We start from the raw sequence: 15587 nt of genomic DNA, 5'->3' as shown, positions 1-15587 counted from the left end.
ATCTGGAAGAAAAACTGCGGTAGTCTGTGGGCCTCATGTGGGCCCCTGAGTGCGGCTGAAACTCTGTTGTTACATAGTAGCTGCTATTTATATAGTCAAACGTGCGTAGTTTTCCTCAACATCTCTCTTTTCTTGTTTTTATTTCTCGACGACTGTAAAAGAACTCACTGAATCGCTTTGAAAATAATGGATCATAACGAGAAATCTGCTTCTGCAGACGTTGAAATGGCTAAACCCAACGATGGCGATATCATCACCCCGCTACTTCTCCTACTTGCTGCCCGCCGTGGTTTCCAGCATGACAGCGGTGTCGCCCAACTGGCGGTTCCCGAAGACTATGTCCTTAGTTACCGCGGCCAGTCTGGCGTTAAAGCTATAAATCATACGTCGTGGCTAGTCCGACTAATCTGCGCTTTAGGATACAAATCGGTCGGATCTTGGTATGTCTTTCCCCCTTCAAAATTGTAATTAAATCATCAGCACTAATGGCTACGCTTGACATATCTATTCAGCCTAGCCATGGTCTTTTTGATTTTTTCTCTCAGCCAATCGACTATGTCTCTTATTTCCGATGACACTTCCCCGTCCTCAAAGCTGCGAGTAGGTGCTCTCGTTGCCACAGCTGCGGTATTACTTATCGTCATTGCAAGAATCTACGCCAAGCGTCATACTGCTGCTGCAACACCTCCCTGGTGCGATCCGGAATCGTACCAGTGCAGACTCACGGCTGCGATGGCCAAGGCGAATATCCAGTATAGAGACATCGTTTCAGCTACATTGGCCGAGATGGAGAAGTTGTGGAAGGAGGAGGAGGCACTCTGCGAGAGGCTCACCATTCAGGGACTCATAGATCCGGAGGATAGACAGCTGGTGTATGATGTCGTGCTGAAGTTTTACAACAACGGCGGCGTTGTTATACAGTTTCCCTTTGTTGATACAGCCCCCAAAACGAGGCCTGGCATTTTAATCTCGAAGGCAGCGGAAAAGCGGTCAATTGATCTCGGACTGTGCTGAAGGTGCAGTAAGTGTTTTCCTAGTAAGGCTGTTTAACGCAGGTATATATGGATTGAAAATACAGTATAGCCATCAATATAATCCATCCGGAAATTGGGACTTTGTAAAGTCTTTTTGTTTATTTGAATGAAAAGCCTAAACTTGAATGTAAACGGTGAGGAATTATCTAGCATAACACTCGGTAGCTCACTTTCTCAATACAAGATGCAAGGAACCTGGAGTAAAATATCCAAGCGGCAATCTATCACGATGACTATAGGCTAGCTGTAAAACGGATCATCGAGCTGAGTGAAGAATCATGATCAACAAATTCCTCCAGCAGATGGGGACTTGAATAAAACAGAAGACCAACGCTGGGAACTTGACAGGTGAGCTGCGTCAGCAATTCTGAAAACGAGGTTCCGTCCAATATCTCGTAGTCATTGCTATGGTGGAGAAATTTGGGTGGAGCTTTGCGCGATAGATGGCTAGCAGAAAAGCGCGATATCTTATACCCCTCTCACGTTCTGGATCGCCGTCTTCTACTACTTGCGATTAATTGAAGGGGGCTAGAGCAAATTGTCAGCTTTCTTGTACAGTGAAGAAGAACCCACAACACTATGAGACAATCTGCTTGAAAATATGTTCTATGAAGATTGAATGGTCAGCCCGAGCTTCAAGGTAACAGAATCCTGGCACCGAGAGCTGCCTGAAAACCACAACTTCTGCATGCTTCTGTCCTCTGTGATGGAGTTTTTGGCAGTCGAGCTCAAGCGAATTACGCAGCGGGCAACGTCTTCAAAGAGACACTCGCTCACTATCGCCTATCTCGTGGACAGAAAGCCGTCTCGATTGATCTATCGCTGATAATCTCCGAGAGCTAAGAATTGGGTTTCTCCTGATATTCATGCGTCGTCTCGGTCATTTCGTCGTCCGATATACGGTGACCCCTTTTGAAAGGGTCTCATGCAGCTTTCAAATGAGTCAACAGATATGACAGCCATCAATCGTCCTGATGTACTGAAAATGGCCGCACCCCATGAGAAAGGCGGCTTTTCTAATCACCGGATGGGTTTTCCTGAAAGTGGCTCAGATCCTAGGACTGCATTCTTTGGATATTGTTTCTAACAAACCCATTCATACTTACGGAATTGACTCCTTAGTGTAATATTAGTATCATTAGAAATTGCTTATTTACCTAACTGATCTCCATCTGTATTGACTACCCTGGCGTTTGTACTGCTCCCGGGCTTCCTCGGACATCCACGGAGTAAGTGACAAGTATCGATCAGCAATGCACATTCCCTTGCTCGCACATAATATTGCATAGGTCATTAGACCAAATTCGCTTTCGTGGTTGAAGGCCTTACTCGTCCCGCTGTAACTACTTACTATGTATCACTGTATGTACTAATAGGAGTACTCGAAGTGGGAACACGGAACACGGTCTCGCATGTATGCATGTTGCGTCACGGATGATTCAGGGATAGAGCCACACAGCATAAATCCTGCTTGTAAAGTGTGCCTGGTAAGCGTTGAGAGTAAAAAATACCAGTAGTATAGAAGTAGAGAGTATGATACAGGTCCGAAGTAGTGCATAAAGGTCCATGAGACTGTTTCACCTATTTTACATTCGTTCTTCCATTCAAGTGCGTGGGAAGAACTTCGAAGATGGCTTCCGAGTATGTCTTACCTCGCGACTGTCTTGATAGCAGTTCGCATGTTGAACCATAGGAAGATTCTGTGAACGTAACAATTAATTCAAATTGGCGTCAACGTTCACCAATGTCACGATGCAACACTGGACATCATCAGAAGTGATCCACCGGAGGATTTGATAGGAGTCTATGACATTATGACCACATGCCTCACAGAGAAAAAAAAACAGACCCCAGCAATAAGTCGGATGCCTTGGATTATTTCAAAAGCTGCCCCGGTGCAACATGACACAGCAGATGTCCAATACAAGCGCGCTGGATGCCAAATCTGCCGGCTACATTCAAAGAAAGTGGATTAACTAGTGTGTATCGAATTAGATCATCGAGATTCACCGCCGCATATTGCTTTTCCCATGCATCAGCACACTGCCTTTACGGCGGAAATGCTGAAACGACAGGGGTTATACATGCGGGCGTATTGGCAGAAGCTGAAAAGGAGACAGGCCAGGGATCCTTTTAACCTTTACAAGGTTGACAATGATAGGTCGTAAGCCAATCAATAGCAATGTGATGTGCCGTAGCATGCAGAGGTTGATCGTATCCTTCAAGGGCCTGTTTCGAATGATCGACACACTGCGGGCAATTTGTGCTCATATCGAGCAAGCGTTCACCCCGGTTCGTGAGAAAATTTGGTAACTAGTTACTACTACTACTACTACTACTACTACTACTACTCATAGCTGGCAAAGTAAAAGTCGAATCTCCGTACACATTGGTAATACAACTAGGCATTTGTATAGCCCTCTCACCGCATCCCGACGGCGGCGAATCCGTAAGCACACAGAAATCTACTCGAATGCATCAGCCAACTCTGTATCTAGGTGGGCTTGGTGTAGAGCACCGGCCCGAGGAGCCAAGATTCAGAGAATCTGATATACCAATTTACTAATCTGTCGCTGCTTATCCTCGCATTAGCCACCCAGCTGGGCCTCACCTCTAGAAAAGGTGATGAGATGATTATGGTGCGCCGCAGGCACAATCTCGTAGATAAGAACCCTTTACTTTTATCCTTATATCGCAAATTTCCCATCTCCGTGACCGTCTTTAAACTATCTCAATACGTGTGTCGACTTGAATATGGCGACTATCTATATTCCTGTTTATATCGTCCACCGAGTTCATGGAACATGAGGTCACACAAGACGAGTTCAGTCCTCCCTGGTCATGATAATCCACCGAATTTAGGCGCGACATTTCAGTCTCAAGCTTTTTGTCTCGCAAAGTGATCATAGGAAGCTGCTTGATATAGGATCTGGAGGTACTCTTCTTATTGGCAGCATAGGCGGGGAAGAGAGCCCGAATTGTAGGCAGACAACCGCCGACTAGCCCAATACAAGGTTCGACAAATGTCCATATTTCGCCATTATAAATGGTATCTGCTGCCAAGGTTACTTTCTGACTTCCAGGTTTCCGGGGGATATAGTGAAGCATGCTCACAAGTAATATCATCCGATTTGATCTCGGTCAATGCGACCATCCTATATATACTGGCACCGACAACACTGTTCCCATGCATCAATTCCAATACATTTGCATACAACAGGTTGGGAGAAAACACGTACAACCCACCGAGTATGAAGACGCCCGAAAGAGCCACTTTGTCTTGCCAGGGCCTATGCAGATTCCAAATCATTGGCCAAGGCACGGCGAAAATGGCAACGTCAAGAAAAATATTCATCCCCTGAATACATTCAATGAAGGAAAGTTGGTTATCACAAGTTCCGGGGATTGAACTGTCCCATTGCCGTGACAGTGGCTGACACTGAAGGGCAAAGCCCAAAATGGCGACAGCAGACCAGATTATGCACCCTAAGCAAAGTGCATTGGCAACAGAACGAAATTTGGCGGTAGCGAATATGCGTCGATAGAAGAGTATAATGGTGAGTTTTACCAGTGGACTGGTTACTGCGTAGGTGAATTGATTGGCGAGAAAAATCTGTGGTTTTCAAGCAAAGTGAGAAGGACCTCCGTAAACAGACTGGGAGGGCGACATCAACCTTGTTAAACTTCACGATTTGCTCAGCATTCAGCGTACTCATGTGCTTCCCACTGTTTCCAATTACCGCCCCTGGTTTTGTTATTGTTCACCCATTAGATGGCCCAAATAACTCGGCAATGCACACAACTCACAAAGAATCAACTGTATGAGCATGGCGGTTATGGATATCAGCGAAGCCACTGCCATCCAATCATCCAGCCCTATCTTCATACGTTTGACCAGACGGGATATGAAGCGCAAGACTACGGCGACAGCAGCAAGGGCTGAGAGTGCAATGCCTATCCTGATCTCCTCCCATCCCAGAGCGCTTGGAGCCATGATGATTGAGTTTGAAGATGGATAAAGATATGATTATTCACCATAGTACCATAGAAGGATAAAGTCAATCGTTGTATAAACCAACCGATTTGTATTGCCCGAAAAAGAAAGAAGAGAGGAAGAAAAGAATAGAGACAAACCGTGGCATTTCATGAAATCATAGTAGATGAGAAATTTCTTCCCTGATTGGTTGGCAAGTTGGCAGTCGACATACTGCTTGGATTTCAACGTTCGGAGTAACTCCTCCGATTCAAATGAGGGCTGAAATTGAGATCAGGCAGGCCAGCAGACATGCAGTGGGTACTATACCCTGTCTTTGGTATATAGCCTTGTCGACATGGTATGCAATGTAATTGTTCAATACTGTTCATAATTATTTCGCGGCTTTGCTTTTTCTTTTTGGTCTCCGAAGACCGACTCGTGTATGACTTCGAGCGTCTGCACATGCTGGACACAGCATAAGTTCGTCGATGCCATGTAAACAGTGACAGCCCGTTTTGGGATAGCGGTAATTTATTTGCGTAAATTTGACTTTTTCACACACAACTAAATTTATTTTCACACTAAGAGCCTACAGCAAAAAACACACTGGGCATTATTCTAATCCTAAGTAGGGAATTTTCTCACTAGCCACGCCCAGCTAAAAGTGTAAGCTGGGCGATTTTATTGCCCTTGCAAAACAAAGTACGTCTTTGATATTCCTGTCTTGATTTCTAGCTGATAAAATATGCAGCTTTCGGTATACGAATTTCCTCTCACTTCCAGCAAAATTTAGAGTGCCATGAGAAATCTCCTCGAGCATAACTAGACTAACTTGATACCAATCCCTTTTTATTCGGCAGTATCTCAGCACCCCAGGTGTTGACATCACGTATAGCAGTATCTTCAGAGGCCCAGGTGTTAACATCGCGCCTGGCCGTATCGTCAGCAGCCCAAGTATTGGTCTGGCTGCTGTCGAGCTTGGCCGTGTCTTCAGCTCCCCAGGTGTTAACGTCGCGTTTGGCATTATCTTCAGCTGCCCAGGTGTTAACATCGCGCCTGGCCTCTGGTTTGGCGATTTCATTGTCAGTCATCATTCATTCATATTGCCCAAGGCTTGATTCAAGAATGCCGTACCGGTTGGTGCTGCCAAACCTACTGCGAGGAAGAGGACAATGGAAGCAAGGTACTTTGAGTGGAGCATTTTGGGAAATTTCCAATTCAATGGATTGGTATAAGGAAGTAGTGGATGTCAATTCTTGGAATTTCAACAAAAAGGCGTATTCTGAAGGTGAAAAAGTACAACGAAGTACAGACCGTGATGAGGTTCTTATACCCTGACAAGGTCCTTGTGCTGATGGCACAATGGACTCTGATATTTAGCTTCGACCTTGGAGCTTGAAAGTCTTGTGAGTTCTTGATTGGCAAACACCTCCGTGGATATTGCCCGAGACATGGGCGAAAGAAAAAGCAATATTGATGATAACCTGCATAAATGGAGATGAATACTGTGCTTTTCGGACGTGGTGCTCTCCCAAACAAAGAAAAGTAAGAGGGGTACTCAGACTCGGGCACAAGTGCAAAGAGCGAGTTATGTACCTTTCCTCTAGATATCACATTCTACATCACGCCGAAGGTGGTCCTCGAGATTGCATTGGCGTTCATTTCACGGATGAACCATTTTTGGTCTTCCGCATTTTCCCTCACCCAACCCCCCTTCCCCCTCCTTTTCTTTTCTTTTCTTGTATTTTCTTTTTTCGTATTCTCAGTCTCTTCAGTTTCTGTGCATATTTTTGGGGGTCTCCTGCGTCTATAAGAACTACAATGACGAACAGCCACCATCCGCATGTGGTTCCTTAAGCGTTTTACGGACATGTCTTCACAAAGCTCCAGTATCAAATACCAATCCCTCACTGGCTCCCAATCAGATGAAGCCGAAATCAAGCCCTTATTCCTCGCCCGTAGTTGGGTAAATTGGGCGGCATTTCCCTTGTTGGCCATTGTCGCCCTGGTGATGATTTTCTTGGCTGGCAGGCAGTCTGCACTTAAATCCTACCTGAATGAAAGCCACGGTCTTCTTGGTACATGCTGCGAGCTCTCCTGTTCATTTGGCAATTAATCATTGAAGGACACTTGCAGTACCCCCCGGAACTGTTCATCAAGTCTGGGAGCACAACCTCACCTTCTCTCAACGGCCAACGCCCGAGTCGGAGGCCGCTTGGGACTCGCTCATACCGGGTATGTTTCCTCGTATACTTGAATATGCAGGTATGACCAGGCTGACATGAGACTAGTTGGCCGTGGATTCGTACATCACCCTCAACTAGCCCCGTTCGTGGCCAACATTGCAGTTTTTCATCAACTTCACTGCCTGGTAAGAGCTTTTCTTTTCTGTCTTATGACTGTGCAGTTGGCCAACCCTGCCTGAAATAGCATGCTATCCGCGTTGCATATTATACAATTCATAATGACACTTCCATTGATGATGGCCACCTGCGACACTGCTTTGACTACCTCCGCCAGGCTCTGATGTGCGCGGCCGACACTAATCTCGAGCATGTCAATCGCGAGACACGTATCACTACTGGCTGGGGGTCAGACAAGTTGTGTCGTGACTACGGGCAGGTGGTTGACTGGGCGGTGCAATGGGCGAATTCCTCCGATACGGGGATCATGTAGATGCACAAGCAGAGTATATGCAGAGAGAAGATTTATTTCCTAATTCGGCTCCCAGCCACGCAGGAGCTGAATCCTGCGTTCAATATTAATTCAGTGCATATGTGTGATAGAGACAAAGAGATATGGATCCCCGCAGAAAGGGTACAACAAAGAATGAGTAGCAGTCTTTCCTCGTCAGGAATATTTTTGTACTTTCTCTTTCCTTTTTCTTTTTCCTTTTTTTTTTTTTTCTCTATTAGACAATAGGAATCTACTAGAAATGTCTTCTGCTCACCGCGTTCCGTTGATCATCCATGGGGAGGAGGAGGCCGGCGAGAGTGCCTTCGATGTAATCAGCCCCTATACAAACAAGACCTGTTGGACAGCAGCATCTGCAACCCCAACAGATGCCATTCGCGCCATCGAGTCTTCCGAGCGCGCATTCCCAGCGTGGTCAAGCACCAAGCCTACCGTGAGACGAGATATTCTGCTCAAGGCTGCTGATATTCTCGAGTCGCGCCTCGAGCAAAATGCCGAGTTTATGAGAGTAGAGATGGGCGCTGATGTTGCTTCTTCTACCGGCTTTGTTGCCCCGCTGGGCATTAAAATGCTGCGTGATATTGCTTGTCGCATTACTTCTGTCTGTGGCCATGTTCCAGTGGTCGAAGCAGAGGGCCAAAGTGCAATCGTGTACCGAGAGCCGATGGGCGTGATCCTGGGTATAGTTCCTTGGTAAGGGAACCGTCTACGAGGAAAGGTTTAATTTATTATTGTGCTAAGAGAAAGTGAGCTCAGGAATGCTCCATATGTGTTTGCAATCCGCGCGGCCGCGTGCGCTCTAGCAGGAGGGAATACCACTGTCATCAAGTCGTCCGAGCAGACGCCTCGCTGCTATTATGCCGTGGCACGCGCCTTTCTCGACGCCGGCCTGCCTGCTGGGTGCTTTAATCTGGTTTCAACGCGGCCTCAAGATGCGCTTGTCGTTGTCAATACCATGATCGAACATCCAGCGATTCGCAAGGTCAATTTCACCGGTAGCACGGCGGTTGGTCGAAAGGTGGCAGCCTTGTGTGGACAGAATCTTAAGCCGTGCTTGATGGAGCTCGGGGGCAAAAATAACGCTATTGTGTGCGAAGATGCCAATCTTGAGACCGCGGCGTTAGCTGTCTTGATGGGTGCTTTTATCAATGTGGGTGTATTGAAGACAAGCTGCTTCTAGCCCTAACTAAGCTAACAGTGTAGTCGGGGCAAATCTGCATGTCGACGGATCGCATTATACTGAACTCTGCCATTGCCCAAGACTTCAACATCATCTTCAAAAAGATGTTTGACGGATTTTTTTCCGAACTAGCGCCGACGATCGTCAGTATGGCCGCGAAGAAACGAGTCAGTGCTCTGATATGCGACGCCCTCTCGGCAGGCGCAGAAGTTGCCCATGGAGTGTTCAATGGCGATATCGAGTCCGACCCGGCCAGCGTGCGCATGCCGCCCGTGGTCCTGGGAAATGTCAACGAAAGTATGCGCGCGTGGCAAGAAGAATCATTTGCTTCGTTCGCGGCATACATGGTAGTCGACAGCGACGACGAAGCGATTCGCCTGGCCAATGCAGGTGGCTATGGTCTGTCTGCGGCTGTTTTCACGGAGGATCTTCGCAAAGGGCTGGCAATGGCCAAGAAAATCCAGTCAGGCGCCGTGCACATCAACAGCATGACGGTCCATGATGAACCAGCCCTTCCACATGGCGGAGTGAAGAATAGCGGATGGGGCCGTTTTAACACGGAGGAAGGCGTGAAGGAGTTTTTGGCGACGAAGAGCGTCACCTGGATGGATTGAGCGTATGAGGCATGTACATATGAATCATAGCTTTGGTAGGCTGAATGCAGTACGACACATAAAGCAGAAGTCTAGAGCAATCAAAAGCACAAACTCCCTTTCTACGTTGACAAACATATATCTGAAGGGTGCGGCATCTATTCCATTCATCATCTAGGACGCTTGGTCATTCGTTGGAAGAGTTGAGGACCCAATGACCCTACTATAATACAACGACAAAGCAGAGGCATGGATCCGTCTAAACGATAAAAAAAAATATCCTAGTCGCGATTATAGATTGGTCAAGTAGTCTTCAATCTCCTCCTTGGTGAGGGTTCTAAACCTTGGGCCCCGGGCACCCTCCAGTCCTTGATAACCGAGTAAATGATCTGCAGGGGGTCCGACGATACCTATAGTAGTCGTTAGTAAGCATACATTGAGGGATCACACAGGATAAAGACAGAGACATACCAATCTCGACAGTATCGCCATTCATTTCTCCTTCAATTGTCTCCTTCAAAGTGAGAAGAGCAATGTGAATGGCATCTTCCAACTCCAAGCCCTCTGTGTAGCGCTTTTCGAGGAATGTCTTGGCACTTGTCGCGCTCTTGCCAATGGCTGTAGCCTTCCATGGGAAGTAGCTTCCGCTAGGGTCAACCTGGTACAGACTAGGACCGCCTTTCAAGATACCACCGGTCTTTCCAGTTGCCTTCTTCTCCGACCCGTCATCCTTCTGATTGGCTTCCTCGGGCTCAACGCCCTCATCCCATCCTGCAACCAGCAAGCTAACACCGTATGGGCGGACACCTCCGGACTGTGTGGCTTCCTGAACAATACGAGCGACATCTTGAACTAAAATGCGAGTCGGAGGGTACTCGTTATAGATCCGTTTGTAGCCGGTGTGAGAGACCTTTCGAGCCTTGTCGACAAGGACCCGATAGTCGGGGCTCATACCAGCATATACCGTACCAATGTCGGGGGTAATCAAAGCGATTTTTGATAGGGAGTCGGTATCCGCAAGAGGCGATGTTGATTTCTTCTCTGTGGCCAGGACAACGCCATTTGTGGCTATAATTTCCATGGCCTAGTTAGTCGAAAGACTACCCAAGGACCCAAGTAGCTCTGGAAAGCCTACCTTTGATGCCAAGCGCAGTGACACCAGCATTGACGGCGTTCAAGGCATATTCTACATGAGTTAGACGGTTCCAAATATCATAATCCTAGAGGCGCAAATACCAATTTGAACCAGCTTTCCGCTGTGATGAAATGTTAGACCGCTACCACTGCTGCAAACAAGCTGACGGATGATGATGGCTCTCACCTGGGGGAGAAGGTTGTGAGGGAAAAGGAATAACGGTCCGCCATGGATATAAGTGTTTGTAGAAGCTTCGGTGAGGTACGGGAAATGAAGATGCCTTCTTGAGATACCGCGAGAAAGAGAAAGATGGGAGATGAGAAGCTTCAAAGCGATAAGCACAGAGAGATGGAGCTCCTCGGCGGCAGCCTGCCAGATGTTGACGCCAAAGGCGGTCAGTCTGGCTTTGCCCGTTCGGGACTAGCGTGTTGAAGCTCACCTGCACAAAAAGGGCTCGTCCTTTTTTCCTTCTCGAACAATCTTTTCTTTTCTCATGTGCTCAGCACCCGGCATCGGTTCCAAGTTGCCATGAAATGTACATGGACAATTTCCAGCCTCACTACATGAGCTCTTAGTAGTTATCTATTTTGCACTTCGCATCTCTCACGTGCGAGATACCAGACGTGGATATCATCTGTTGATGAGATTACAAATACATTGTCGCGGGACTTTTCAGAGTCAGCGCGTGGTTTTCATGTGAAAGAGGAACAAAAAAATGTTTTCTTCGTCTTCTCGCAGAACGCCAGCTTGGACATGGCCAGACGACCTCCCCGGCTCGACGCCGGGTGCTTTTCCGGAGCCGGCGCAGGCAGAGCCGGACGCCGCTGGTTCTTCTCAGAGCACACAAGATATACCACACAGGCCTAAACGCCACTATCCTCCTCGTACGTGCCGGATATGCTTGGACACGGTCTATCCGACGTCGGTCCCAGAATCAGAATACTTACCTAGCATGCTTCAATCGAAACCACGCGTTGTCTATGTTTCGTCTGATCCAGAACTTGGGCGCCTTTTACGGCCTTGCAAATGTAAAGGGTCTTCGCGTTATGTGCACGAAGGCTGCTTGCAGTCCTGGCGGCATGCCGATCCCTCCTATGGGCGGAGAAACTACTGGCAATGTCCAACGTGCCGGTTTAGGTATCGATTTCAAAGGGTAATATGGGCCCGCTGGATTACTAGTGCTTTGGCACAACTTGTTCTCACGTGTTCAATTCTGCTTTTCACTATCTTTGCTCTCGGATTTGTTGCTGACCCTATAATTAATCTTTATTTGGATCCCGTGGACACCATTGTTGGTTCTGAATTCTGGGAGTCGACTCACGTCCTGGACCTGCCAGATCTAGACGAAGAACCAACATGGTTAGAACATTTCCTCAAAGGTCTTGCATCTCTTGGGGTTCTCTCAATCATCAAGGCCTTCGTTGCGTTGTCTCCCTGGCGCTGGTGGCATCTCCGAGGCTCCGGTCTAATTAGCAATGGTGGGCGGACTACAGGCCGCAGTCGAGTTGCGTCCATTAATTGGCTGGTGGTGCTTTTCGGCGTTGCCACATTTCTAGTGGTACGTTTCTTCGTTTCCTGTGATTGCTGCGGTTGCTGACTTTGCTCTCTCCATTTAGGCTGTCTACAAAGGTGTCCGGCACTGGGTACGGAATGCTCTAGAGAAAGCCGGCGAGCGGGTTCTCGATGTCCAAGATGATGACGATGACGATGACGCCGACGATGTCGATGTCGATGGCGCGGGTAAGCACGACAAGAAGGAGCATTAGCAAATCACTATTATCTACTTACGTCGATTGGTTCCATCGTCTTCTTGGGGCTACGACTGCTCGCACTACTTTGAGTTGTCACGCTCCTGCCAATGACGTGCCAATCAGTCAATGTGCGAAGATCTACCGCCTCCTTCGCTAACTCCTGGTCTACCCGGCAGAGCCAGGCACGTTATGTGTCTTGCTCACTTGACGCCGGGCATGGCCTCGGGGAAGGAGAGACCGCGTCCTTGATGGACCCGACAATGCGTGGCTCCTTAGTTGAGTCTGCCATGGCTCTTGTCTGATCGAGGCGCGGTACATGCGTACGTGGGTGTTTGTATTGTGTAGCTTATGAATAATGAAGTGCATCCTTGATCCTTTCTTTTCTTCAGATGTAGTGACTAGTGAGCCAGAGAGACACGGAAGAGTGAAATGCTGGAAGTAGGAAATCACATGGTTTGCCTGCCAAGAGCTGGACACGTGCACGTGCACGTGCACACGCCGTTTCCCTGTTGGGCATTCAGCCATTCACCTGCAGCCAGCCAATCAGCGCGCGTCTCTGTGAACCTCAGGCAGCCTTCCCAAACAGGCAACGGGCCTTCAGGCTTCACCTTCCTACCGCGCTAGTGTTTCAGCGTGTCTTGGTTGCTGCCTTCCCAGTGTGCAAGACTGCACAAGCCCTAAAGCGCAACCTCAGCGGACTGAACATACAAGAGAGCGCCCCCATGCTTTCTTGCTACACTCAGCACTCTCCCTCGTTGCTCTCCAGAAACCCTCTGTTTCTGTATCTTCTGGCCATGTCGATATCGTCTCCTCAGAGGGGCCAGACCCCAGCAATGGAGTCGGTCCAGGAGGAAAGCACACCCACCTGGGGCTCTTCTTGCCTCTTCCTGCCTCTTTTTCCCTACCCACTTCTCTCTCTCTCTCTCTCTCTCTCTCTCTCTCTCTGTCTCTCTTTTCTCTCTTCCGTTGTAGCCGTTCCATTGCATGCAGACACTCGAGGATGGCTTCAGTCAACTTGGTTTGCAGTTTGTAGTGGGAATCGTTCAACTTGGGAGTACTTGGTCGATTGCCTGCCCTATTGTCGTCGCTCAGTGGGCTCCTCAAACGAAGCAGCAGTTCGTCAATAAGCAAGAGCAAAGGTCGATCGAGAAGGTCGTTTCTTGAAGAGAGTCGGTCATCTTGGTTGTTGCCTCTGTTAGTGGGTGCCAGTCTTGGTCAATCGGTTTGCTAGTCATACTTGTCGTGACAACGGGTCATTCTTCGATCTACGAGTTATTCGACATGGATCTTTGTCAGCAGGGTAAGTTCAACAGGAAAACATACTTACGCAGTTGGTTGCGTTGATATGGCGGGTGCTTGCATGGTTGTCGACAGAACGATACCCGCTGCGAATCTCAATGAAGGCTGACGTTAACTAGAACTTGAACGCCTGGTGTTGGATAATGATAATTGTGAAGGTGATGGGAATTCAGACAGTGATGCCACGATTGAAGCTCATCGACCTTTGTCCGTTCGCAGTGACCCGTTCGATGAGGAATTGCCCAAAAACTTCAATCCCAGAAAGCCAGAATGGTTCTTCAATCCTCGCCCTGACCCTAGAAAGCCAATCAGCATGTTCTGGACTGATCACAAGGGCTTCTATGCTATTCCATCGCCTGAGCCTGTGTCTGCAGAATCGAGGGGCCAGCCGAAAGAAAAACTAGGCACGATGGGTCTGCTAGAGCAGTTGTTTGTGCCGCGCAGGGAAGAGAACACCAGTCTCCCAAAGTGGACCATTGGGGCACCCCTGCCTAATTTGTCTCTCCGCAGGGTTTCAGTGGACGCCAACGACCTTTCTCACCTCTCACTTGCTCGCCCACCAACCCCTCCTCGCAGACGTTCTCACTACCAAAGAACCATGAGCAACAAACCTCTGCCTCCTCTTCCCCGTCCTCGTCGCTTCATGTCAGTGGGAGATCAGTCATTGTTTTCTCGTGCCCGTTCTCAGAGTACACCTGGGGAATTCACTCTAGGCATGGGTAACCCTTCTCAGTCTGATTCGACCACCGAGGGCGAAGTCGAGTCTATCGTCAATGCATATCAAGATACCACCACTCCAGCAGCCACCTCCCAAGAGTCCACTGCAAATGGAGAAAACTCTCGTGAAAACGAACATCACGTAGCAGGGCCATACCTTCTTCATCGTCTTCATCAGTACCAAGACAACCAAATGACGGCTATTGCTCAGATGGAAGCAGCACTGGCAAATCCTCACGTGAACCAATCTCTTCGCAGCAAGTTCCTCAGTTGGTCTCAGCAACTCCTGGACCTCAACTTTCCATTTCGCGTGAGCGCAAATCCAGCATACGGCGAACAGATCAAGATCACTGAAAAGGATGCTCACACCGTTGTCGACTGGGCAATTATGGTGGGCACAAAAATGAACGGGACTCTAGACCATATCATTGAATGTCTCAATGCGGGAGATTTGGTCCAAGCCCAACTTCGCTCTATGTGCGCTGGAGTTGACATTTACCGCGATCCTCCTGTACCGCTTGAAGAGCTGTATCATAAGATGACTGAGGTGGTGCAAAAGTAGGTCTCCCATCCAAGAAATATCACATTTTGTTTGTTTGTTAACCTCTACCATCCAGGAGATGCCGCTCACCTCGTGCACATGAGGTCAATCTTCTAATTTGCTTTTTACATCTGTTTGAGCGCCTCCTCTACAATCCCTTCCAGCTTGTAATGGATCGTGTCGTGGTAGTACGTAACGAACGCCCACATGACCCCATGCCAAATCCTCTGAACATCGCTACCCCCCTCTCTTCGCTCAAGCGTGTACTCGACACAGCTTTTGGTTCGTACAATGAGTATACAAGCATGACGAGACAAATTCGAGGCGAATTCTTCGTGCCTATTGAGAAACGCATTCCAGGGGTAAGCTCTCGCACTCAGGGTTATCTCAACAACGTTGTTGGTCCATCAAATGTCATCTAATGATTTTGCTGGCTGGGTGATTCAAGCACTTTGGATCACGACGATGCTAGTCTGTATCTGACAACAATTCTTCCACGAGATACGACTGCCATGAGAAACAAGAATTTCAGGAGACACGACTATCACGAAACCAAAAGGTTCCCGGGGGGCGCGGAGGAGTTATTTTTCGTCGTTTTTCCCAATTTTCATTCCTTTTCTTTTTCTTTCTTTTTACACTTCTGTTCAAATCATACCGCATGCTTTTC

At 48.1% G+C, this 15587-nt stretch overlaps 6 protein-coding genes across 6 annotated transcripts, besides 2 other annotated features; 4 read left to right on the top strand and 2 right to left on the bottom strand.

Moving 5' to 3' along the window:
- Window positions 1-186: 186 nt before the first annotated feature.
- Window positions 187-1014, top strand: UA08_03026 (hypothetical protein; the record flags this gene model as incomplete). Its single annotated transcript, XM_020265132.1, has 2 exons — window positions 187-440; window positions 513-1014. 2 exons carry the CDS (start codon window positions 187-189, stop codon window positions 1012-1014), a joined length of 756 nt encoding a protein of 251 aa, XP_020121939.1.
- Window positions 1015-3352: 2338 nt separating this feature from the next.
- Window positions 3353-3386: a repeat region (Identified by RepeatMasker using a combination of RepBase library and repeat library created with RepeatScout).
- A 2451-nt stretch (window positions 3387-5837) lies between these two features.
- UA08_03025 (hypothetical protein) lies at window positions 5838-6211 on the bottom strand (the record flags this gene model as incomplete). The annotated part of the gene is made up of 2 exons (XM_020265131.1): window positions 5838-6073; window positions 6145-6211. The coding sequence occupies 2 exons, from the start codon at window positions 6209-6211 to the stop codon at window positions 5838-5840; spliced, it is 303 nt and encodes a 100-aa protein (XP_020121938.1).
- A 642-nt stretch (window positions 6212-6853) lies between these two features.
- On the top strand, window positions 6854-9498 carry UA08_03024 (hypothetical protein; the record flags this gene model as incomplete). Its single annotated transcript, XM_020265130.1, has 7 exons — window positions 6854-7088; window positions 7147-7245; window positions 7302-7381; window positions 7441-7682; window positions 7933-8397; window positions 8461-8854; window positions 8908-9498. 7 exons carry the CDS (start codon window positions 6854-6856, stop codon window positions 9496-9498), a joined length of 2106 nt encoding a protein of 701 aa, XP_020121941.1.
- A 270-nt stretch (window positions 9499-9768) lies between these two features.
- Window positions 9769-10842, bottom strand: UA08_03023 (putative proteasome subunit alpha type-2; the record flags this gene model as incomplete). Its single annotated transcript, XM_020265129.1, has 5 exons — window positions 9769-9887; window positions 9949-10545; window positions 10613-10663; window positions 10714-10733; window positions 10799-10842. 5 exons carry the CDS (start codon window positions 10840-10842, stop codon window positions 9769-9771), a joined length of 831 nt encoding a protein of 276 aa, XP_020121940.1.
- Window positions 10843-11327: 485 nt separating this feature from the next.
- UA08_03022 (hypothetical protein) lies at window positions 11328-12665 on the top strand (the record flags this gene model as incomplete). Its single annotated transcript, XM_020265128.1, has 3 exons — window positions 11328-12170; window positions 12229-12352; window positions 12487-12665. 3 exons carry the CDS (start codon window positions 11328-11330, stop codon window positions 12663-12665), a joined length of 1146 nt encoding a protein of 381 aa, XP_020121943.1.
- Window positions 12304-12346: a repeat region (Identified by RepeatMasker using a combination of RepBase library and repeat library created with RepeatScout).
- A 979-nt stretch (window positions 12666-13644) lies between the features above and the next one.
- On the top strand, window positions 13645-15342 carry UA08_03021 (hypothetical protein; the record flags this gene model as incomplete). The annotated part of the gene is made up of 3 exons (XM_020265127.1): window positions 13645-13663; window positions 13782-14937; window positions 14997-15342. 3 exons carry the CDS (start codon window positions 13645-13647, stop codon window positions 15340-15342), a joined length of 1521 nt encoding a protein of 506 aa, XP_020121942.1.
- Window positions 15343-15587: the final 245 nt, after the last annotated feature.

The sequence above is a fragment of the Talaromyces atroroseus genome (assembly GCF_001907595.1).
Source record: "Talaromyces atroroseus strain IBT 11181 chromosome Unknown scaffold_2, whole genome shotgun sequence".
NCBI classification, from domain to species: domain Eukaryota; kingdom Fungi; phylum Ascomycota; class Eurotiomycetes; order Eurotiales; family Trichocomaceae; genus Talaromyces; species Talaromyces atroroseus.
The sequence above is the reverse complement of the archived record's forward strand: the minus strand, read 5'-3'. Positions and strand labels throughout refer to the sequence as shown.